At 37.6% G+C, this 24,762-nt stretch overlaps 1 protein-coding gene across 2 annotated transcripts in view; it reads right to left on the reverse strand.

The window, feature by feature from the left end:
* Positions 1–24,762, reverse strand: part of ITPRID1 (ITPR interacting domain containing 1) — a 134,699-nt gene that overhangs the window by 52,251 nt on the left and 57,686 nt on the right. For both annotated transcript variants that reach the window (XM_004008240.6, XM_027968636.3), the window contains 3 exons: positions 23,256–23,458; positions 18,903–19,477; positions 11,164–11,221 (listed from right to left, as the gene is read on the reverse strand). In XM_004008240.6, the coding sequence (XP_004008289.3) occupies positions 11,164–11,221; positions 18,903–19,477; positions 23,256–23,458 (836 nt within the window). The remainder of the gene's footprint in view (positions 1–11,163; positions 11,222–18,902; positions 19,478–23,255; positions 23,459–24,762) is intronic.

Here is a 24,762-nt window from a genome sequence, read left to right on the forward strand (position 1 = left end):
CAGTGTTCTTGCCTGGAGAATCCCAGGGACGGGGGAGCCTGGTGGGCTGCCGTCTCTGGGGTCGCACAGAGTCGGACATGACTGAAGCGACTTAGCAGCAGCAGCAGCAGCAGCAGCAACACAGTATGCACATGTATATATATGTATGTATTCATATGTGTTGGTAAATAATACTAGTATAAAATTTAATGATATGAATATATTTTTTCCTAAAATACCATCCTTGTTAATTATCTAATAGTACTTGTGTATCTTCATAATTTAGAAAAGGGTTTGCATATTACACAGTTTATTTTTTATATGAGAGATCATGTGTCTTTTCTCTAATTTTACTTAGATTATTTAATTTTGTTTGTATGCATTATTCTCTTTTATTTTTTTTGACAGTGTTGCTTTTTTCTTTTCCCCCCCAAAAATTAAAACTAGTGCTTGGATTTCACTTATCAAATCATTTGTTCTTTGCTTTGCACATTACTCATTTCTACCTGTCCATTGATCTCTAATTACGCTTACCTTATTGCTTCTATGATTATATCTTGAGACAAATGCTTACTTTTAGTTTTTTCTTGTTTGATTGTGAAAGCAATTAGTACTATGAATTAGCCTCAGATCAGTGCTTTTGTTCCAATTCTCCAATTTTATATGAAATGTTCTCCATTATTATTCAAATTATGTGAATTTATAGTTTTAACGTTTCATTTTCTGTACTTTTCTTTAAGATGGAAGACTTAGTCCCCAAGTCTTAGATCTGGAGTTTTGTTTGTTTGGAGAAAAGTGTCACTTATACTTTTGTTATTGAATCAGACATTACTGCATTTATGTCTATGGCAGTGGTCTATACATTATTTGTGAGTATGTGTGTATATACGATATCAATGAAATACTCTTGCCATGTGACTTATAGATGCTGGTGGTGCTTTAGTCGCTAGGTCGTGTCTGACTCCTGCGACTCCATGGACTGTAGTCTGCCAGGCTCCTCTGTTCATGGGATTCTCCAGGCAAGAATGCTGGAGTGGGTTGCCATTTCTTTCTCCAGGGGACCTTCTCGACCCAGGAATCAAACACAGGTCTCCTGTATTTCAGGCAGATTCTTTACCGACTGAGCTACAAGAGAAGCCCCTGTAGATATCTAACAAATACATAACTATTTCTTAGATAGCTTAATAAATATTCCAAGAACATTGACAAAGAATATTTAATTAAATATTTTGCTATTAAGTGCTTATTATAAATTATAATGTTAATATCTTTTTCATATTTTACTTCATGCTTGAGCTTAAAAGATGAGAATATTAAAATCTCTCAATTAGAGTGGAAATGTTGGTCGAAACGTACAAAACTGCAGCTATGCTGGAGGAGTAAGTCTAGAGATCTAAGGTACAGTCTGATGAGTATTATCAATAATACTATATTGAATATTAGAAATTTGCTAAGAGAGATTTCAGGTTCATTTAGTACACACGCACACACAAAGTTAATTATGTGAAGAGATGATATGTTAATTAGCTTGACTATGGGAATTATTTCACATGTACATGTGCATCAAATTATCATGCTGTACACCTTAATATATATAATTTTTGATAAAACAAAATCTCCCATTTTTATTGTGTCAATTTCCTATAGTGTTGCAGAGTTCTTTTGCTAAGTAGTGTTATGAAAATAACATATGCACATGGTAACATAATAAAAGATGCCAATTAATTTAAAACATGTTAGTTTTCCTTCTGGTAAGGTACTGCCATTGGCAGTCCCTCACGCATTCTTCCAGAAGCATCCCGCACATGCTCTGCTCCCTCAATAGAAATAGACATGGTCTTAATGCAAAGAAGTATTTATATAGACTCCTTTGCACATATCTTCCCCCCTCCTTTAACAACTGTATATCTCAGAGACCTCTCTGTATCAACACATAAACACATGCCTCATTAAATAAAACACTATCTGCACAGATTTCAACATAAGGATGTACAATAATTATTTAATGCAAACGTATTTTCAGCATTTAGGCTGCCTCTAGTTGTTTGTTCTTATAAACAGTTTTATAGTAAAAATCCTCGTGTGTACATTTGAGTCTATTGGTAGGTCAAGCTTCAGAACTATAATAGTCACATGAAAGTTACATACATTTAAAACTGTGCAACATGAACAGATTATACTCTAAGTAATGACAACTTAACTTTCAACCAACATTGAGTGTTTGTTTTAAATTTTTACTATCATTGCTGCTGCTGCTAAGTCGCCTCAGTCGTGTCCGACTCTGTGCGACCCCATAGACGGCAGCCCATGAGGCTCCCCTGTCCCTGGGATTCTCCAGGCAAGAATACTGGAGTGGGTTGCCGTTTCCTTCTCCAATGCATGAAAGTGAAAAGTGAAAGTGAAGTCACTCAGTCGTGTCTGACTCCCAGCGACCCCCTGGACTGAGGCCCATCAGGCTCCTCTGTCCATGGGACCTTCCAGGCAAGAGTGCTGGAGTGGGGTGCCATTACTATCATTAGGCACTGATAAATATTTGTTGTTGTTTTGTTTAGTTGCTAAGTCATATCCAACTCTTTTGCAACTCCATGCACTGTAGCCCGTGTCTATGGGATTCTCCAGGCAAGAATACTGGAGTGGATTGCCATTTCCTTCTCCAGGGGATCTTCCTGGCACAGGGATCGTACTCATATCTCCTGCATTGGCAGGCAGATTCTTTACAAATGAACTACCTGGGAAACCCAACAAATCTTTAAATATTAATATTTGATAATATGATAGGTAAAAAACACGTTATTATTATTGACTAAATTTGTGTTTCTTTAGTTATAGGAGACATTGAACTTACCATTTTTATGGAGCTTGTATATTTCTGCCCTGAACGTCCTATTTATTTCCTTCCCTTATTAATCTATGATTTTATTGTCATTCTAATTTATTTGTAGGGGCTTTTCACAAATTTATAAAATCAGTCTTTATATATGTCAATTATTTGATATGTCATGATTCATTACTGTTAAATCTTAAATGAGGTTTATCATTTTGGTTAATTTTTAAAATCCTCTTTTTAATTCTATCTTACCTTGAAGTATACTTTATTAGATTTTAATATTATAAATCTTGATAGCATTTGTCTTTATTTCTCTTTTATCCTATTTTCAACCTTTCCCTATAGTTTGTTGTGATCAAAATAGAATTTAAGCTAAACATTATGGTAGATTTTATTTTTATCCCAAGTTACTTTGTAATTTTTGTCTTTCCAAAAATTTATAAATAATTAACTTGGTATGTTTAGTTGGTTTTAACTTGAGTTCATTTTTTCCATACTGTATGTGAATTATTCTAGAGTATATTATTTTGAGTAACATCTTAATCAGTTAGAACATTGTCCTAGAAGGGAAGCCCTTCTTTGAAAATGACTTTATGTTGCTCTTGCATATAGAAAACATATGAATGGGTATAAAAAATAGGCTCACATTTTTTAGCTTCTAAATTAAATGTATGTTAGTTTATTACTATCTATTATTTAGGGTGCTAATGTCATATAAATTTTTTACTGTGTAAGTAATCTGTATTTTCCTGTCTGAGAATTTGTGGATAAACCCTTCCCTAGCTTATCTTTGTACTTCACACATTTCACTGTGATATTTAGGTATTCTCACTTCATTTGTGTACTTGGCTTATTTAAATCAAAGTACGACTTACACATTGGCTTCCCTGGTAGCTCAGCTGATAAAGAATGCGTCTGTAATGCAGGAGACCCCAGTTTGATTCCTCGGTTAGGAAGAGCCCCTGGAGAAGGGATAGGCTACCCATTCCAGGATTCTTGGGCTTCCCTGGTGGCTCAGATGGTAAAGAGTCCGCCTGCAATGTGAGAGACCTGCGTTTGATCCCTGTGTTGGGAAGATCCCCTGGAGGAAGGCATGGCAACAGTCCAGTATTCTTGCCTGGAGAATCCCCATGGACCAGAGGAACCTAGTGGGCTGCAATCCATGGGGTCACAAAGAGTCAGACACAACTGAGCACCTAAGCACGCATACATGACTTTCACATTTTAAAAAATCAGATAGTACCCAAAACCATATAATGAAATTCCCCAAAGTTTAATTGCTTTTAACACTTTCTATGTGTGATTCTTTTCGTTATACAGTTTCTTTCTAAATAGTATACTTCATCTCTATTTTTGACTCATTTTCAATAACATATTATTGAGTGCTTAACATATTCCAGTTCCCTCACATGGATTAACTCATTTGATCTTCACGACACCTCTATAAATTATATTGCTATTAGTTTGCTTTTAAGGAAATTGAAGCACGGAGTTTGATTGACTTGCTTTAGGAGAGCCATTTTAAGCAGGGAAATAGGTAGAATGTGAATCCAAGTCCTCCTGATTCCACTATAAACGATAAGGTTTAGCTAATTTACACTGCTACTCCACCCCCTCTGTCCTTACATGTGTATGTGTATAACTATCTATCTGCCTATCACCTATCTAAACTTTCCTTGCTCAGTCTACCAGCTTTATTCCGTATCTTGCCAGATTTTGACTTAAGGTAAAGACATTAGTGCACTGTGCTTAATGTTTTCTATTTGCTTCCCCAGGTCTAGTATCTTTTCTTTTCCACCCTACTCTGTGTGTCCCATATGGACTGAATCAATGAGCTTCCTTGATATCTGCTATCATCTTGAGTTTGGCCCTGGAGATGGGAGAACGGCAAAGGAAGGAGTTTGGAGTGTTTATTTTCCCTCCTGCCTCCCTCCTGGGTCACCCTTCGTTTGGTTGCCTCCCTCTAAAAAGAGCCACAGCTTTCTGTGTAACTCTTCGTCCTAGGTGTTAGTCACTACTCTTTCCCCTGCCCTTGTAGTCCTGATAGTGATAATTTCTCCCTAAAATTTCTAAACCTAGAATTTGGCACCATTCATTGCTGGTTTTAAGCTTGCTCATATGTTTATAGAAACCACTTCTCAGTCACCTAGGTTAGGTGCCATCTGTTTTGTTTTTAGAGGAAAGTCCATATTCTTTCCTCCACCTTGTCTTCAGACTTTTCATTGACCGCTTCCCAACAGATATAATTCTACCTTCAAAATGTTCAGTTTGATATTTCCAACTTGTTATGCGCCAGAATTAAGCCTCCGTGTTTGCCTATTTGTTGATTCTCAAAGCTGAAAACCCATCCACAGCGTTGATACTGCTATGGCTGTGTAAACATGATTCACTGCAGTCTGTAGTTTGGTCAGGTGGCGTTTACTTTTCTCTATGCCCATTGCCACCAAATGGCATTATATACTATTAATTTTAAGACTTCTATTTTTTATATACTACTGAAAAAGAAAAAGAGCCATCTGCCAATTAAATTATGACCTGCCATCAATTGTAAAATATATCTTGATTTTAATGAAAAATTGTTCATCTTGAAATTGAGAAAGTATTCTGGTCAACTCTTCTCTTGTCTTCTTGACTGGTTGTTGAGCAGCTTTCAGCCCCGAGTCACAATCCGTTTTACAGTCTGTTGTTATTATTCTCATGCACCAACCATGTGACTTCCAACCGCAGAGGAGTCATTCCAAAGTTGTATGGTACAGTATTTAAGAGTACAGACTCCGGTACTAGCTGACCTGAATTTGAAACCTGGAACCCCTTTTTACTATGGGGCTATGGAAAGATATTTAATATCTCTGTCTTACAGTTTCTTCATCAAATAATTAGAAGTAGTAATAATGCCCAACTCAGTGGTTATTTTGAGAATTAAAAGATGTAATGCACATGAAATACCCAGGACAGTACCTGTCACACTGTGACTGTCTTCCTTAAATTTAATGGAAGTGCTCTGTGAGTGGTCTCCTTCAGGGGTCTCTTGCTGCTTGGCACTCAGAGTAGCATCTCCAGTCCTCCTCCAAATGATGGAGGGGCACAGAGCAGGACCTTACTGTTTCCCAGTGAAATATCTTCATCAGTCTTTTCTCTCTCTGTGATTTGGCCCCTCTTAAAATACATGTGGGTTCACAAGCTGTGTAATTGGGTCCTACAATTTCCTTAGAAAAGTTGCATATATAAATTTGTCACATACTGACTTTGTATCTGATATCTATCTTTTTTAGAACCTCAGTCAAAACTAAGACAGGACGAGTCCAGTTCTAACCACCTGTTACGTCTATATAATACACTCCTTGGATCTGTCTTCCTTGACATTTTGTTTATTATATCCATTCCATTTTTCCACTTTACTCTTAAACAATTTTTCACACATGTCTCCTACTTTTTATTCAGCTATTTTTCTATAGTATTCAATCTGTCACCTACTGTCTTCATTGTATTTTTTGAATTATATTTTAATTTTTCTGTTAGCATTTTGCTTTAACTATATTTTTAAATGGTCGCTTTATAACCTCAAATTTACACAGTGTACTTAAATTTAATATCGTACCATTTCACATAAGATGTAAAAACTCTGAGCTGTATTGTTCCATTTATCAGCCTCCCCATCCTCCAAGCTAAAATTGTCATAGGTATTATGTTGGTGTTTGGTATAAACATCATAGTTCACTGTCTATCATTAGTCTGAAGAGCTTCCTTTAGCATTGTTTACAGTACAGGTATGGTGATAAGGTTAGCTTTCTTTTTTTCTAAACTTTCTTTTATCTTTATTTTCCTTCCGGAAGGACATTTTTGCTGTGTACAGAATCTGGTTGACAGTTACTGCCTGCTGATCTCCATCATTTCTAATGAAAAGTTTTCAGTCATTCACATTTTATTCCCTTATATACACCATGTAATTTTTATGTCCCTGTTTGAATATTTTCTCCTTATAATTTTGACACTAAGTATAGTTTTCTGTGTACTTTTCATACGTGGGAATTGGTGAGCTTCTTGAGTCTGTAAATGTGAATCTTTGAGTGAATTTGGGAAATTTTCCATAATTACTTCTTCAGATTTTATTCCTGCCCAGTTCTCTCCATTCTCTCCTTCTCTGACTGCAATTTCATGTATATTTGAACTTTTGATGTTGTCCCACAGGCTCCTAAGACTCGGGTAATTTTTTTCCTGTAATTTTTAATGTCTTTTTTCTCCTGTTCTTCAGTTTATTGGATACTTTCTATTGGTATCAAGTTCCCAAGTCTTTATTTTCTCATTTAAAATAAAGCTCATCAGCTGTTTAGCCCATCCAGTAAGTTTTGTATTTCAGAAATTATAGATTTTCACTTATAGGATTTCCATTTCATTTTTATTATAATTTCTATTTTGCTTTTTGGATTTTCTCTTGTTTCATTAATTGTGAGCACATTTTTTCTTTGCATCCTTCAGCATGATTAGAATAAGCTCTTTAAGATACTTTTTCTGCTGGTTCCAACATCTTGGTTTTCTCATAGTTTGTCTCCATTAATTGCCTATTTCTTGAGCATAAGTTATATTTTCTTATTTTTTCTTCTATTTTCTAGTAACTTTAAAAATTGTACCCAGAAGTTGTAAACGATATGATGTTTTAGCAGTCAGGAAAACTGGCTAGAACCAAAGTCCAATTGGAAAATAATTTCAGTCTTTTAGCTTTAGCTGAGATTCTTAGAGTCTTCCTCATGCCTGTTTAGTTTGACTAACGATGTGAGTAGATTTCCTAGTTGGACTCTGAAGATTGTCCTCTAGACTCTTCTTTTATGAGATTTCTCCCCTCACTTTCCAATTTTTGTTACTGCCCTAAACTCTGTCTTCTGATTTTTCTAGCTGCTGCTGCTGCTGCTGCTAAGTCGCTTCAGTCGTGTCCGACTCTGTACGACCCCATAGACGGTAGCCCACCAGGCTCCCCCGTCCCTGGGATTCTCCAGGCAAAACATTGGAGTGGGTTGCCATTTCCTTCTCCAATGCATGAAAGTGAAAAGTGAAAGGGAAGTCGCTCAGTCGTGTCCGACTCTTCGAGACCCCATGGACTGCAGCCCACCAGGCTCCTCCATCCATGGGATTTTCCGGGCAAGAGTACTGGAGTGGGGTTTTCTAGCTAGTAAGACTGATAATTTCTATAAAAAGTTTTAGAGCGGTGTAAATAAACTCTTGCTTTAGGCTAAATGACTTAAAAAAAGAAAAAAAACCAAAACAATAAAACAGGAAATTCACTCTGGCATTGTTTTATCCCAAGTGTTGAAGCCTTCTGCGCAGTCTGCCTGCTTCTGGTCACTCTCTAGTGACTTCAGGTTGCTTTGTTGAGAATTCAGTTATCTGTGGGAGGGTTGGCCGTCGGGGGTTACTTAGTCATTACCAAAAACAGAATCAAACACTGTGTATTTTACGTGAAACGAATGGTCACTTACTAGAGGTTGTTCTCTTACATAGAAGCAGTGTCTTCATACATCTCACTGAGGATATTCATTTCTGAGGATTCTTAACGATTCTTTGTAGTCATTCTTTCATTTGTGGGCATTTCTTGAAATAGCCTGTAATTGTGAACTACTAGATATTGTGGTAATTTTTCTGTGTTTGCTAATATTAAAAAGCGACAGGAAAGGTATACCTTGCCTAATTTGAGAGTTAACTTAGATTCTTTTGAAAATTATGACTATAACATGTACACTTAACTCTTTAAAACCTAGGTGAGCTCTTAATATAGATTTGTCTGCAACTTCAGTCACAATATATCTCAAACAAACTCTTCAAGGATTCTAGAATATGAATGATTTTGTTCTAATTACACTGTTATCTGTTTCCTTCTTATATTTATAATCTTTGTCATTCCAGTGATAATTTTTCAGTGATAAAGGGAGGATGGTGCATTTGTGGCCTTGGGTCCTAAACTTTCATAAGAAATTTTGCTCATTTATTTAGGGAAATGCTTAAATACACTTTTTCTGCTAATCTTCAGAGCATTGTACATGGGCAGATGAAGTATAAAATGTCTTTACGTGTTAAAGGTATTTGAAGAGTTCATTACATGCCTTCATCTATTTGTGTGTATCTGTGTGGCTTAAAACTATAATTTATTGTTGCTTCCCTGTTGGCTCAGACAGTAAAGAATCTGCCTGCAATGTGGGAGTCCCAGGTTCAGTCTCTGGGTCAGGAAGACTCCCTGGAGAAGGAAATGGCAACCTGCTCCAGAATTCTTGCCTGGGGAATTCCATGGACAGAGGAGCCTGGTGAGCTACAATCCAAGGGGTGACAAAGACTTGGCCACAACTGAGGGACAAACACTTTCACTTTCACACATGTGGCTTAAAACTACAATTTATTATTACTTTCACAGTTCCATGGACTGATTCAGCTCAGCTATGCATTTGTTGCTTGGATTGTCTCAGCTGCAGTCAGATAGCATCTGGGCTGGAGCCATTTGAAAGTCTGACTGGACTGGGTAACAAGGACGGTGTACGCGATACTCATTCAAAGTGGTCACACATGTGGCATACCTATGTGTTGCACTTTTCACACAGTATGAGGACCAGGTTCTCAGAAGAAATGTTCCAAGAGCAGGTATCTCAAGAGCCAGGAGGCAATCAGATGGATTAAAGGCTATGCTTGGAAGAGGCACAGCATCACGTCTTCTACATCCTATTGGTCAAACAGCCCATGTGCCTTCATCTTTTGTGTAAAGTAATCTTTTGAACTTTGTGTCAATATTCATTATTTCATATGTGCATATATATATATTATATGTGCATATACAATTTATGTACATATAATCCATTCAATACTTTGGCTACCTCATGCGAAGAGTTGACTCACTGGAAAAGACCCTGATGCTGGGAGGGATTGGGAGCAGGAGGAGAAGGGGACGACAGAGGAGATGGCTGGATGGCATCACCGACTCGATAGACATCAGTCTGGGTAAATTCCGGGAGTTGGTGATGGACAGGGAGGTCTGGCGTGCTGCAATTCATGGGGTCTCAAAGAGTCGGACAAGACTGAGCGACTGAACTGAACTGAATCCATATATATATATATCAAAGTAATAGTTTCCTCTTTCCCCATTAATCAAGCTAGTTTTACTTATTTCTTCTCAGCCCTATTTTTCTTGGGTTAACAACATTGGTTCTGAAAGTAATAAAATCACATTTGCTTTACTAGAATTAATAATTTCTCCATTAGGTTAACTTTCACCCATCTTAATTTGCTCTCTGAATCTGAGATTAAATGTAGATTAGCGCTTTTGCCTAACTTTCAGCATTTTTCAGAATGACTGAGGTGACTTACATGGTATCAGCAGACCTCTTAACTGAATGTCAAGGAAGGCAGTTCTTATCAGCAAGGGGACCTCCAGCTTCACTGAGAATCATTCAATTAGATGGAAAACAGATGCTTATTTCTGTCTTATAAACCTCAATGTAGGTTAGGTGGTAATTACTTCGAAGAGCAGGATAACAATTTATGTAATCAGCAGGACCCTATAATTACTAATGCATAATTTCTAAACAGCATTTAGCAAAATGAGGCCCATACATACACTTTGTAATGAAAAAGATGTGTTTGACACCATACTAAATTAAATTTAAAATTTGCATATTTTCTTCCAGGAAATGCACAAGCTTCATCTGTTTTATTTTGCTTCACTAAACCCTGTCTACTTTTAGTTCTGTTATAGGATCATGGAAATGCTGAATCATAGTGATGGCTGAATGGCAGCGCAAGACTCAGCAGTAGAGAAAGACTTCCTTCTCTGTTGTCTGGGATGATATAACATCAACCCAAGAGATGACTTGGAAAGTTACATCTAGGCAACTTGTTTTCATTGAGAGTATAATATGACCGTTGTAGAATCACTTAATTTAGATTATAAGTGCCAGCAGAGAACTTAAAATTATCTACACTTCTCTCTTTATCACAGATGGAAAAACTAAGGTCCACTAAATTGGTATGACTTGTGCAACAGCAGGCAACTGTCAGTAGGAGTAAGAACGTATTCACTCAGTCCCAGTTCTGTGTGAAATCCGTTCCACTAGCCTATTCAGGTCATATAGTGTTTTTGCTAGACAGAACACAAACTGTATCAGCCCCAGGAATATTGAACATTTCTGTAGTAATTATTTTGAAATGTACACGTACATATGCATTGCTAGTAAGTGTTTAATAGTAGTAGGTGCAAGTAGTAGTAATGGTACATGTCGCATCTCCTAAACATAATTTAAGCTCTACATATTAAGAAAGTTGAGTACTAGTTCATTACATTTTCTTTCTGAAAGGTGAAGTTGTACACATTGATGAAGTCTTACCTATGGTTCCAGAAGTCATGTCAACAGGATTGCTGGTCTCTTCTTCGAAGCTCTGGACCTGTGACACCAAAATGTATCAACCTTATTAGAAATGCTTTCATAATAAATTCACTTAATTTGTTTAATCAACATATAATGAATATCGACTGGCTCCTACTAAGAGGATTAAACATAATATCTGACTTCAAAAAGCTAGCAGGCTGCTGCAGGCAAGTGACATGTACAAGGCACTCATATCAAAGATTCAAAGAACTAAGGGAGATAAGATGAGGGAAAGAGGGGCCTGCCTCCCAGGTGGTGCAGCACTTCCACTATAGGAGGTGTGGGTTCCATCCCTGACCTCATGCTTGGCCAAAGGTTATCAAAGAAATAAATAATTGGAATTGGGATAAACGTTCAAATCAATTTGGGAAGCACTTGCATGTTTACAATGTTTTCACATTGATAGCTACAGAATCCATTACTCCATTCAATCAAGTCTCTTATGTCAATAAAATTTTAAAGCTTTATTCAAAAGAAAAAAAGAGGGGGGAAAGAGAAAGATTATGTCTGGGTGAGAGGAATAGAGACCCTGCCTAAAGATGTGAAGATGTGACATTTGAGCTAAACTTACGTAATATTATTACTATTAACCTGCTGCTGCTGCTAAGTCGCTTCAGTCGTGTCTGACTCTGTGCGACCCCATAGACGGCAGCCCACCAGGCTAGGAAGGTTTTATTTTTTTTGCTCCTAAAGAGCATTAACTATATTTGGAGAAAGCAAGTTATTTCCCATATTTAATTTTAGCTCTCTAAGAGATTTATTTACAATTTGGTAAATTTGTAGAGAGCAATTTAGGAAATTCATAACTCAGTTGCTATGTAAATCTTAGAAAGCTAAAAGAAAATCTGATTTCCAAATTAACAAGGTTGAATTTATTTTAAAAATTCTTGTATACCTGTGGTGGATTCATGTTGATATATGGCAAAACCAATACAATATTGTTAAGTAATTAACCTCCAATTAAAATAAATAAATTTATAAAAAAAGAAATTAATGAATACTACTCTTTAATGAGAATAAATCATTGCTAAAACTAAATAATAATTATTTCTTTAAAAATAATAACAGTTCACTACTGAAACTTGATAAATATAAAAAGTCAAAGAAGGTTAAAAAATGGTTAGTGTTAATATTTTGGAGTGTGTCTTTGCAGGCTTTCTACATTTATTCTGGATAGAGTAATGTACTCAAATTTTTTCATTCAAAATTTGGAAGGACCTTTTCCCCTCGTATTATAAAATTTCTTTGAAAATACCCCCTTTAATGAGTACACAATAGGCTATATTTTGAGATACACTGATTTACTTAATGTTTCTCTTAATGATGGAATGTTTTCTGAATTTTGCAAACAGAAATGCTGCTGAGATGAGTATCCTTGTACCTAAATCTAATCCACCTGCTGATGCAGAGACACAAAAGCCATGGGTTCAATCCCTGGGTCTGGAAGATCCCTTGGAGAAGGAAATAGCAACACACTCCAATATTCTTGTCTGGAAAAATCCATGGATAGAGGAAACTGGCGGGCAACAGTACATGGGGTCGCAAAACAGTTCAACATGACTTAGCAGCTAAAAGCTATTTCTACATTTCATATTATTTATATGGGATTGATTTATGAATATCGAGGGCTGAATCAAATGATATGAACATTTTAAACATTGTGGTACACATGGCCAAAAATTACCTTTAACCCATGAATAAATAGGACATGAGAAAATGGCTCAGCAATGCAAGAAGAAATATTTATTCCTTCTGTTTTAATCTTTCATATCTGAGGTTATTGATATTTCTCCCGGCAATCTTGATTCCAGCTTGTGTTTCTTCCAGTCCAGCATTTCTCGTGATGTACTCTGCTTATAAGTTAAATAAGCAGGGTTACAACATACAGCCTTGACGTACTCCTTTTCTTATTAGAAACCAGTCTGTTGTTCCATGTCCAGTTCTAACTGCTGCTTCCTGGCCTGCATACAGATTTCTCAAGAGGCAGGTTAGGTGGTCTGGTATTCCCCATCTCTTTCAGAATTTTCCAGTTTATTGTGATCCTCACAGTGAAAGGCTTTGGCATAGTCAATAAGCAGAAATAGATGTTTTTCTGGAACTCTCTTGCTTTTCCCATGATCCAGCGGATGTTGGCAATTTGATCTCTGGTTTCTTTGCCTTTTCTAAAACCAGCTTGAACATCAGGAAGTTCACGGTTCACATATTGCTGAAGCCTGGCTTGGAGAATTTTGAGCATTACTTTACTGGCACGTGAGATGAGTGCAATTGTGTGGTAGTTTGAGCATTCTTTGGCATTGCCTTTCTTTGGGATTGGAATGAAAACTGACTTTTTCCAGTCCTGCAGCCACTGCTGAGTTTTCCAAATTTGTTGGCATATTGAGTGCAGCACTTTCACAGCATCATCTTTCAGGATTTGAAATACCTCAACTGGAATTCCATCACCTCCACTAGCTGTGTTCGTAGTGATGCTTTCTAAGGCCCACTTGACTTCACATTCCAGGATGTCTGGCTCTAGATGAGTGATCACACCATCGTGATTATCTGGGTCATGAAAATCCTTTTTGTACAGTTCTTCCGTGTATTCTTGCCGCTTCTTCTTAATATCTTCTGCTTCTGTTAGGTCCATACCATTTCTGTCCTTTATCGAGCCCATCTTTGCATGAAATGTTCCCTTGGTATCTCTAATTTTCTTGAAGAGATCTCTAGTCTTTCCCATTCTGTTGTTTTCCTCTATTTCTTTGCACTGTTCGCTGAAGAAGGCTTTCTTATCTCTTCTTGCTATTCTTTGGAACTCTGCATTCTGATGCGTATAGCTTTCCTTTTCTCCTTGGCTTTTCGCCTCTCTTCTTTTCACAGCTATTTGTAAGGCTTCCCCAGACAGCCATTTTGCTTTTTTGCGTTTCTTTTCTATCTCAGATATGCAGATGACACCACCCTTATGGCAGAAAGTGAAGAGGAACTAAAAGCCTCTTGATGAAAGTAAAAGAGGAGAGTGAAAAAGTTGGCTTAAAGCTCAACATTCAGAAAACGAAGATCATGGCATCCGGTCCCATCACTCCATGGGAAATAGATGGAGAAACAGTGGAAACAGTGCCAGACTATTTTTTGGGGCTCCAAAATCACTGCAGATGGTGACTGCAGCCATGAAATTAAAAGACACTTACTCCTTGGAAGAAAAGTTATGACCAACCTAGATAGTATATTCAAAAGCAGAGACATTACTTGGCCGACTAAGGTCCTTCTAGTCAAGGCTTTGGTTTTTCCAGTAGTCATGTATGGATATGAGAGTTGGACTGTGAAGAAGGCTGAGCGCCGAAGAACTGATGCATTTGAACTGTGGTGTTGGAGAAGACTCTTGAGAGTCCCTTGGACTGCAAGGAGATCCAACCAGTCCATTCTGAAGGAGATCAGCCCTGGGATTTCTTTGGAAGAAATGATGCTGAAGCTGAAACTCCAGTACTTTGGCCACCTCATGCAAAGAGTTGACTCATTGGAAAAGACTCTGATGCGGGGAGGGATTGGGGGCAGGAGGAGAAGGGGACGACAAAGGATGAGATGGCTGGATGGCATCACTGACTCGATGGACGCGAGTCTGAGTGAACTCTGGGAGTTGGTGACGGACAGGGAGGCCTGGCGTGCTGCAATTCATGGGGTTGCAAAGAGTTGGACACAACTGAGCAACTGAACTTAATCTTTCATATCCTTTTTTCAGAGAAGTTACTTTACACTTGTAATCGAGTAGACATATGTCTTAACACTATTTTTATTGGTTTTATAACTCAAACCAGTGTATACCATGTACATTGTTTAGTATAATAAGAAAATGTTTTGCTGTAAGCATTACCCTGGAGAAAATTCACTTAATGCAATGTAAATTATCTATTCATCTATTAAATAAAAGAACAACAACAAAAAAAGTCCCAATAACTTCAAGTGGAAACCAGGTATATTCCTGGGTCATTCTACCTGGGCCAAACTTACTAATAAATTTAAAAAATAAAACAAAGAAATGATGATTGCTTTGGAAACATTTCCCATCTAAACAAGATGCTGACTGGCATTATTTAATAATATGGGTAACATTCTCACATGAGTTCCAGAGAGAAGTATCCTTGTATATAAGCAAGAGGGAAGGTTAAAGATGTTATATTGCAGATACAAAGAAGCACCCTAAGAGAGTCTACAATTACAGAAGTTTCATAAGTATTAAATTCTCTTCATATATTTGGGAATTAAGAAAGAAAGGAACAGACTTAGTTTAGGTAAAATTAAACACAAAAATATGTTGATTTTTGCATTAAAATTATCTACATACAACTTTGTTGGAATCATAATTTTGAGAAGTGAGCCAAATATTGCCATATTCAGTCTCTAGTAGTACTTTAATGAAAACATCAAAGATTGATCTGGAGGCAATTTGGCTAATCAGAGTTGCAATTCTGATAGGTAGATATTTAAGTACATTGGCTCATGTTTTAAATGCCATGAAAATCTGCCAATTTTGCACACATTTTTCATAATTAGATTTTTTAATTTGCCATTAAAAATGACTATTAAATCTGGCATTAGCTCCTGTTTAAGCTACAATCTACTCAAGCTTCATTTAATGACATATTGGTGTTGAGTGAAACAAATATATTTTTTACCAGCCTGTGTGATGAAGATGTAGTATTTTAGATATATTTTTTAAGAAAACAAAATTCAAATAGTGAGTTTTTTAATATCATTTTGAAGGATCTCTCTGCTTTGCATATACATACACCCTTTTACACAAATCTGGGTAAATATTACAGAAATATCAAAAACAAAGTTGGCTTCAAAGTTCAACAGGATATTCTGTCTTTATACAGAAGCCACTCATAGACTAAATTAATATTATCAAATACTTCTAATATTAATTTTACTCATCTACAAATGTTTACCAAGTTCCCAGTATCTACCAAAAAATATGTGAGTTTTTTTTTAAATTTAGGCTTTTGTTAGTGTCCTAGTGTGTTCTCCCTTCCCATACCTATATATACTTATATCTACTTCTCTATCTATCTATCTATCTATCTATATATATATCTTTTCCTTGAGTAATTGTCGTAAATGAATACTTGAAAGTATGGCATGCAGGGACTAACATTCTTTTCTTAATTCTTTACGTTGACAACGATGGTATTCTTTTCTGCCTGTGCTCTCACACTAGATAATATACAATGAATTTTGTTTCTTTCTAAGTCAACCTAGTCTGAAGCAGAAGAAACTTAGGAAGGGGACGGTAGAGTGTAATGGGGCTTGTCAAGAGGATGGAGTTTGAAGAGACACATGTACCCCAATGTTCATTGCAGCACTGTTTATAATAGCCAGGACATGGAAACAACCTAGATGTCCATCAGCAGATGAATGGATAAGAAAGCTGTGGTACATATACACAATGGAGTATTACGCAGCCATTAAAAAGAATTCGTTTGAATCAGTTCTGATGAGATGGATGAAACTGGAGCTGATTATACAGAGTGAAGTAAGCCAGAAAGAAAAACGCCAATACAGTATACTAACACATATATATGGAATTTAGAAAGATGGCAATGACGACCCTGTATGCAGGACAGCAAAGGAGACACAGATGTGTATAACGGACTTTTGGACTCAGAGGGAGAGGGAGAGGGTGGGATGATTTGGGAGAATGGCATTGTAACAGGTATACTATCATGTAAGAATCGAATCGCCAGTCTATGTCCGTCGCAGGATACAGCATGCTTGGGGCTGGTGCACGGTGATGACCCAGAGAGATGTTATGGGGAGGGATGTGGGAGGTGGGTTCAAGTTTGGGAACACATGTACACCCGTGGTGGATTCATGTCAATGTATGGCAAAACCAATACAGTATTGTAACGCAAAATAAAGTAAAAATAAAAATTAAAAAAAAAAAAGAGGCTGGAGTTTGGTGAAATTTCCCTTTTAGATCCTATGAAGTAGGCAGCAGACTGACTAACGACTTGCAGACTGTCTTGATTTTCTTTATAGTAATTTAACTATTAGCTTGGTAATTAAATAAGTTTTGCAAGATGAAATAAAACAACATACGCTTTTCAGAGTGATCTTAGTTTATACTCAAATTAGGGTATTTTACCAAAGCTGTTTTTTTCTCCATTTATAATTTGTATTCATTTTTATGCTATGGGGTTTTTTTAAAGATGTTTTGATACAGGCCATTTTAAAAATCTTTATTGAATTTGTTACCATATTACTTCTGTTTTATGTTTTGGTTTTGTGGCCATGAGCCATATGGGATCTTAGCTTCCCAACCAGGGATCAAACCCATATTTCCCACATTGGAAGGTGATGTCTTAACCACTGGGCCACCAGGGAAGTCTCTCTGCTACTGTTTTAAAATGAGATTAATATTTTAAGGTTCTTAAAATAATTTTTGACATAAGATGTATACATACAAAAATATAGATAGATACTAGAATCATTAACAGTTATAAACTGAGGCAATTTCTATCTCTTTGTGGGATGGGGAGATTTACCAATAGGCATATTCATTCACGTAACCCAGTCTTCTTTTAAAGTTATTGTCAAGTTTCAACATCCTACAGTTTCCTTGGTTGTCTCTGCCCCATGGCAGGTTCAAACTTGTCGCTTTGGCAACAGAGCTGTCTCCACCCCCACCGTGTTGTTGGTTTCTGTGGTCATCCCTGCCTGGCACTGCGGCTGCCTTGAGGGCAGAGTCTGTGCCCCAGAGCATCATGTGCAATGGGCTCACAGGTAGAGTGTCTCACACTCAGAGGGCTTGTAGAAAGCTGGCTGACATTAGGACTGCCATATAAACATTCTACCCCACTTCCAAACAATTTACATGGAAAGGGGGAAAGACTTGCTCTTCTCTACTTTCTTTGTAATTATTAAAGAGCAGAGAAGTGAGTGAAAAATATGTATATATCTGTAAAAAGACTTAGAAGTACATTTGGGTAGGCCATCTAAATGATGAAAATTAGCACATGTGAATGAATATGGGATGAAGGGGCAAAGAATATGTATGAAATGGGAGTCAAGCTATGTCAGTATTAAGTCCCAAAGCAAGCAAACAAAATACTATTAAACCCAAGTCCCTACTTCTTTTGTCCAAGGCTCTGCAATAGGCATTGCAGAGGAAGTATTTTTTAAGACATACTCTCTTGAGAATAAAACCTGGTCCTGAAGGAGATTTTAGTCCAACAGGGGAGATGTCATCAACACCCACACACATGCACACACACACACACACACACACACACAGAATATTTACTGTAACAATCTCTCCCTGCCAAGGCTGTAAGAATGCAGACGAGGATTGGTGGGCAAGCTTCACTGAGTGGGAAGTAGTTGAACTGACCTTCAAAGAAGGTGAAACATGGAAAGTTAGAGAGCAGATAAAAGCATACTGAGACACATAATAAGACACTGAGGAAAAGTAAAGCCAAAAATAACCTGTGAATTCAATTGTGAGCAAGAAAAGGAAAAGAAATAGGAGAAAGCAAAGGCTGGTTTCACGCTGGTTGAGTTCTGACAGAAGCAACAAGAATGACCTTAAACGTCTTAGACCAGATAGAAGTTTGGAATGATAGCATGTACTGCTGAGGGGCTGAAAGATGAAAGGGTTACATGAGGGCTGGAAGGTGAAAGAAGCCATGGAGAGAGTTACTTCACTTAGACGTGAACACACTGACCTCTTCCATTTCGAAGGAGTCTGGTGCTTTGCCTGAAAGACGGGACAAGCTCTTGAGTTTATTAGTCTGAATTGAATTCTCCTTTCGAGTTCTGTCCTTGACTGACCCCTCAGCCACACAGGAAGGAGGAACCTGCTTGGTCAGCATGGATGACTGAGGCCCCTGTTTGCTCGGAAGAGCTTGGGGAGGATGATGAGGTGTTAAGCTGTCACAGGCTCGAGGAGACCAATGCTCTGCCGAAGGAGACAAATGACTGCGGGCATGTTCCTTTGTCACAGCTGATACCTGTGCTCCACGCTCCCTTGGGTCTGTAGAGACGATAGAAAATTTGTCTATTGTCTCCAGTGACTCTGATGCTCCCGGGTTATAATCCTTTCTAATGTTCTGCTTTGAACCTTTCCTAAAAAGTTCACCTATTCTTCGTCGATGTTCTTTGGCTTCACTCACTGAGGTTCTTTGCACACCTCTCCCTTCACCTTCCTCTTCAGCTTTGCTCTGCAGGATGTTAACATTGTTCAGCAAAGACGAGAAAGCACTGGCCACGTGGTCCAGTATTTCTAGCTGTCGGAAACGACCTAAATAATTAAAGAAACACACAAATTTTAGTTTCAGTGAAACTGCATTAATGTAGTAAAAACTGAAGAGATTGAACACACTTGATTTTCAAGATGGGAAGGAGTTTACATTTCTGAAACTCAAGTTTTCCCTTAGTATATATATCACTGGTTACTGTGGACAAGATTCCCCTATATAACAAAGTGTCACTGTGTTATAGGGAAAGCGAATACCTTTTATATTTAGTTGAATATGCATAACTATATAGATGCAAATAATACCTATTTGTTAAACTATAAAAACTACAGACAAGGTTGAATCTTGAGATTAATCTCATGTGTTTAAGTAAATGGCAAAGAGTAAACTCATTTCCTTCGTATGAAGTAAGCGTGAAGATTCTTCTATAGCTTGAGACAGTCACTATCATCATCATTACCTCCATCATCTCCAGCTACATCGGGGGTCCCCAACTTCTGGGATCTAATGTCTGATGATCTGAGGTATTAATAATAGAAATAAAGTGCACGATAAATATAATGTGCTTGAATCATCCTGAAACCATCCCCCTCCCCTGCCTTGGTATGAGGAAAAACTGTCTTCCACAAAACTGGTTCCTGGTGTCAAAAAGATCGGGGAGCACTGAATTCTACACCCTTCACCTGAGAGCATGGAAGCATCATGACATACGGAGTCAGAAGGCCTGGATCCAAATTCCAGATCAACCAATCACTGGAAGTATGACCGCAAATAAATGAATTAACAGATTCATGGTGTTTAGCCCTGTGCCTGGCACATATAAACCACCAGTTTCTTATTTGGAGAATGAAGTAACAGTACCAGTCTTATGCGTCTCTCACATCTGTTGTGAAAAGCACAATGCTAAATAGATATCAGCTAAAATTACAAATGTGCTCAGCTCAGAAAGGGAATATTTGTCTTTAGTCTTCTAACAGAAGATAGTCATTAAGGTGAAAATCCATTTACCTTCCCAAGCAAGCCAGCTCCTCAACTTATAAGCTTTTCTGGATGATCTGTCCTCACTCATCCAGGCAATATGTAAGAACTGGCTTAATTAGTATGAGAGAGATCTAATGTAACAAGGGCTATTTTGGGGCTCCTTAGAAAAAAATTGTAAAAAATATTTTTGTATCTCCAGATAATAAAACCACAGTAATGGAAATGGAACACTTTTTTTTTTTTTTAAAATTACAGAACCTTCTCTCAACACCAGTGGTACATGCAGGGTTGCATAGCTCAGCAGTGGTCAAAGGCCCCGTTGGTGTAGAAACTGTTCTCTGTTCTGTTTGCACTATCGTAGCAATGGTACAGACTTCTCCATTAGGAAATCATTGTGCCTATTTGTGTCCTTCACCTGAAAATGGAGATACTGACTATTCATCCTTCTAGTCCAATATGATGGGCTTCTTATGGAGGATGATGATATTCTGTTGAGACCTAGAGAAACTCTTGGGTTCCAGATGTTTTCAGAAACATTCTGATTACACTTCCCACTTAAATTTAGTTGTAAGCTTAAGAACATGATTGAATCATCATTCCACTTTTTATGATTGTGTTAGCATCCATTCTATAGAAGATTTTAATACTTAGACAAAGCCTGTCAATTTTAATTGGTTCAGGTAATTCAGAGAACATAACAGCGTGAAGTGTCGGAGGATTTTTGTTTGTGTGTGTGTTTTGCTTTGGGGTACACTGAACAATGAACCAGTTCTCATCCCTTCAAGTTTGAACTTTTTGTACTGACTTCGAATGAGACATACTTTTCCATTCTGTCTTTGGGACAACCAACTAATTTTATTATTGCTTATTTTGCATTTGATCTTCTCAGCTTTCTTGAGTTGAAAGTCTATTAGTAAGTGCTGAGTGAGAATAGTTACCATGCACTGTTAGCACAGGGCTAAGTGGTGGAAATAAGAGGGGGCCAGCAGTTACAGGATCAGGGGCCAACTTCTCATTTCCCTATAATCCATGTGTCAATTTCATCTGTGAAATATTTACTTCATGGATCAGCTCAAACAGTCCTCAAATATCGGTAAGTGTTGCTATTCTCCCCAAATAAAGAATAGATCAAGAATTTTGCATCTCTGTGCAGCTTGGAGAAGGAGACAACAAAGAATGATATTAATTTCTTCTAAAGGTAAAGAACCATTAGTCTGCAACACCTGCAGTTTTGCATACTCTTTTTAAAAAATGTTATTGCTGAGATTTCTGACACCCATTTCACCCATATGAAAACAGAGGAAACAGATGAAAAATCTAAGCAAAACCTCTGTTCCACATATCTATTTGAGAGAAACACTTCATTTCTCTTGACTTTTCTTTCAGTGAATTTATTTAGAAGAGTTTATTTCATTAATAGAAACTTGGCATGTTCCCAGTCCAGAATTCTGTGAACTATTCCATGGAGGAGATATTCTTCAAGGCTCCTCTAAGAGAGGTTCTACACGAAATGATTTTGAAAACACTGTATTGCACTCCCTCCAGGAAACTGAGAGTGCAACTCAGCATATTAAACAAATCTTGCAGTAAATAAACTTGTTTAACAGCAAGCCATCTTTCTCCGAGATTGTTTGAGCACAGTACACAAACCCCAAGAATAACCTCAGTCGTGTCCTAGACAGTAATATTTCACTGACCACCAGTTGGAAAAAAATTGTAGCGTGCATGATAACTATAAGATTTAAGCATGCATCAGTCACTCAGTCATGTCCTACTCTTTGAGATTCCATGGACTGTAGCCCTCCAGGCTCCTCTGTCCATGAAATTCTCTGGGCAAGAATTCTGGAGTGGGTAGCCATCCCTTTCTCCAGGGGATCTTCTCAGCAACAGGATTGAACCCGGGTCTCCTGAATTGCAGGCAGATTCTTTACTGTCTGAGTCACCAGGGAAGTCTAGTTAATCCACAGATCTGAAGATATGACATATTTATAACTACCAATCACAGCTCATGGTGGAATAAGAGTGTTCTAAGCCTCATAGATGAGAAAATTAAGGTTTCACTTAGTGACCCATGATAAGCTTTGCCAGATTCTGGTTTCTCTGACCTCTGGGTATGTGGCTACAGTTTGCCTTAGTGCTATTTACCAGTATAGTATTATCTTCTCTGCATGTAGTAGGATTGCACAATGTCACCCTTTTGGAGTTAAGCGTGGCCACATGATTTATTCTGGACAATGAAATCTGAACACACTTGATATGTGTAAGTTCTGAGCAGGAGGCTTTAAGGCCTAGTGCCAGGTGTGCTGCAGTTGATAGGGTCGCAAAGAGTTGGATGCAACTTACCAACTGAACAACAACAAATGGTTCTCTATTTCCACCTTTTCCCTGTTATCACCAGCCAGTATGTTCCAGACAGTGGAGTCAAGTCCATGGATAAGGAAAACATCATGGAACAGATGTCTCTTCCTCCTCATAGACTGTAGCCAGCCAGGCTCATCTGTCCATAGGATTCTCCAGGCAAGAATACTGGAGTGGGTAGCCATTTCCTTCTCCAGAGGATCTTCCTGACCCAGGGACTGAAACTGAGGCTCCCACATTGCAGGCAGATTCTTTACCATCTGAGCCATCAGGGAAGCCCATATTCCCCCTCATGTATATAGCAATCCAGTGAACACGGAGAGTTATCAAGACATAAGCCTGTTTCTGTCTGAAGCCACTGAGCTCTGGGGGTTGATTGCTACTGCACAGATCTCCTGGCCCATCCCTCCCTCTTAGTACTGTGGTTCATCTGACTTCTCATAGCCACTGCTGAGATTCTGATGCCAAGTGGTCCTCACTTACTGTACAAGTTAGGGTTCTCAGTGTCCATTCGCTGCTTTTGAGCTTCAAGAAAAACAGGGATGTTGATTCCTCTGGCTGCTGAGCCACAACCCAGGAATCTGGCTGGGATTCGAGTGCAGATGTCTGGCTCATTAGCACCAAACCCCAGATCCAAGAGAATCTCCACTGGATCTTTTTCCCAAAATTCCAGCCATTCCGGAATGCTGCAGTGAAAATATGAATATCTTTATCCAGTAACAGTTCATTTAACCAAAAGCCATTTTTTTCCTAGTCACTTCACTCACTCAGTCTTCCAGATATTAAGTAAAAGAGGAATCTGAATAGACAAAAACAGATGGTGTATTTACTAGAGCTCATATATACTTCCTCAAAGGATAGTCCATTACCCCCACTCAGGGACTGCTTGTCTGTACTTTACAATGAATTTACTTAACAGGTTTTCCATTTCACAACATGGAAATGTTAAATTAGATGCAGCAAGGAGATTGTGGGACAAAAACCAGAATCAGTGGAGTGATACCCACAAAAAATGGTAGATGATGTCAATATGAAATAGAAGGAAAAAAATCCTGAAAACAGTAGAATATTTTAAAAGAGAGATATTTTGAAAGAATATTTAATTATTAAATATTAAAATATAATAATTAAAAAGAGTATCAGTCTGGGGCATCCTTAGTCATACAAATTTGTTGAGGATATCACTAAATGGACACTGCAAGACTGATCACAAATAATGAGTTTAAGTCCCTAGGTGGGGTTAAAATATGTTCTGTGTTTTTTTGGACTTGTCTGAAAAGAAGTATTTTTTCAAGTTGTTCTATTCAGTGTTGGCACTTAAAATGATACCCTTCAGTTATATGGAAATTATATTTATATATACCACCTCACTTTCTAATCACTGAACTTTTTAGTGACTATGCAAATGACTTTAAAACTCATGGACTCCATGGGAACCAGAACTTTTAATCAGGTTTTCCTAGGATCATCTTTAAAAGTTTCTGTTTACCTTTACATGCAAGTCTAGGGAGCTTATTTGAGATAGCTTGGATAATTTTATTTTCATAATGAGAGCATTTAAGTTGGATTAACTATAATTCATTTATTTAGCCATCCACACATTCAACAATAGCCACCTCTAGTCTCAGTCGGCAGGCCACACAGCATCACGTTCCAACATCAAGTTCACACTTTCTTATGTGACATAGAGATCTTGTGCTTTGCCTCCTGATTCTACCAAGGAAGAAAAGATAAGCCAAGAACTGCTACTGTGGGGCTTAAATGGCTCAGGCTGGATCTTTTAATCACTGCAAAGAACTGGTGAACTGCGGGTGCCAAACATTTGATATCATGATATAGAAAAAAATTTGAGGGAGAAAAAACTCCTGCAAAAAAATCTAAATTTTGAATGAAAGATTTAATTTTTTATTTATTGACTTCATCTACAAATTTTTATCTTACTCACTTACACAAACATTTATTGAATGTCTGTCGTGTTCTAGGTTCTCAG

The sequence above is a fragment of the Ovis aries genome, chromosome 4, assembly GCF_016772045.2.
Source record: "Ovis aries strain OAR_USU_Benz2616 breed Rambouillet chromosome 4, ARS-UI_Ramb_v3.0, whole genome shotgun sequence".
NCBI lineage: Eukaryota > Metazoa > Chordata > Mammalia > Artiodactyla > Bovidae > Ovis > Ovis aries.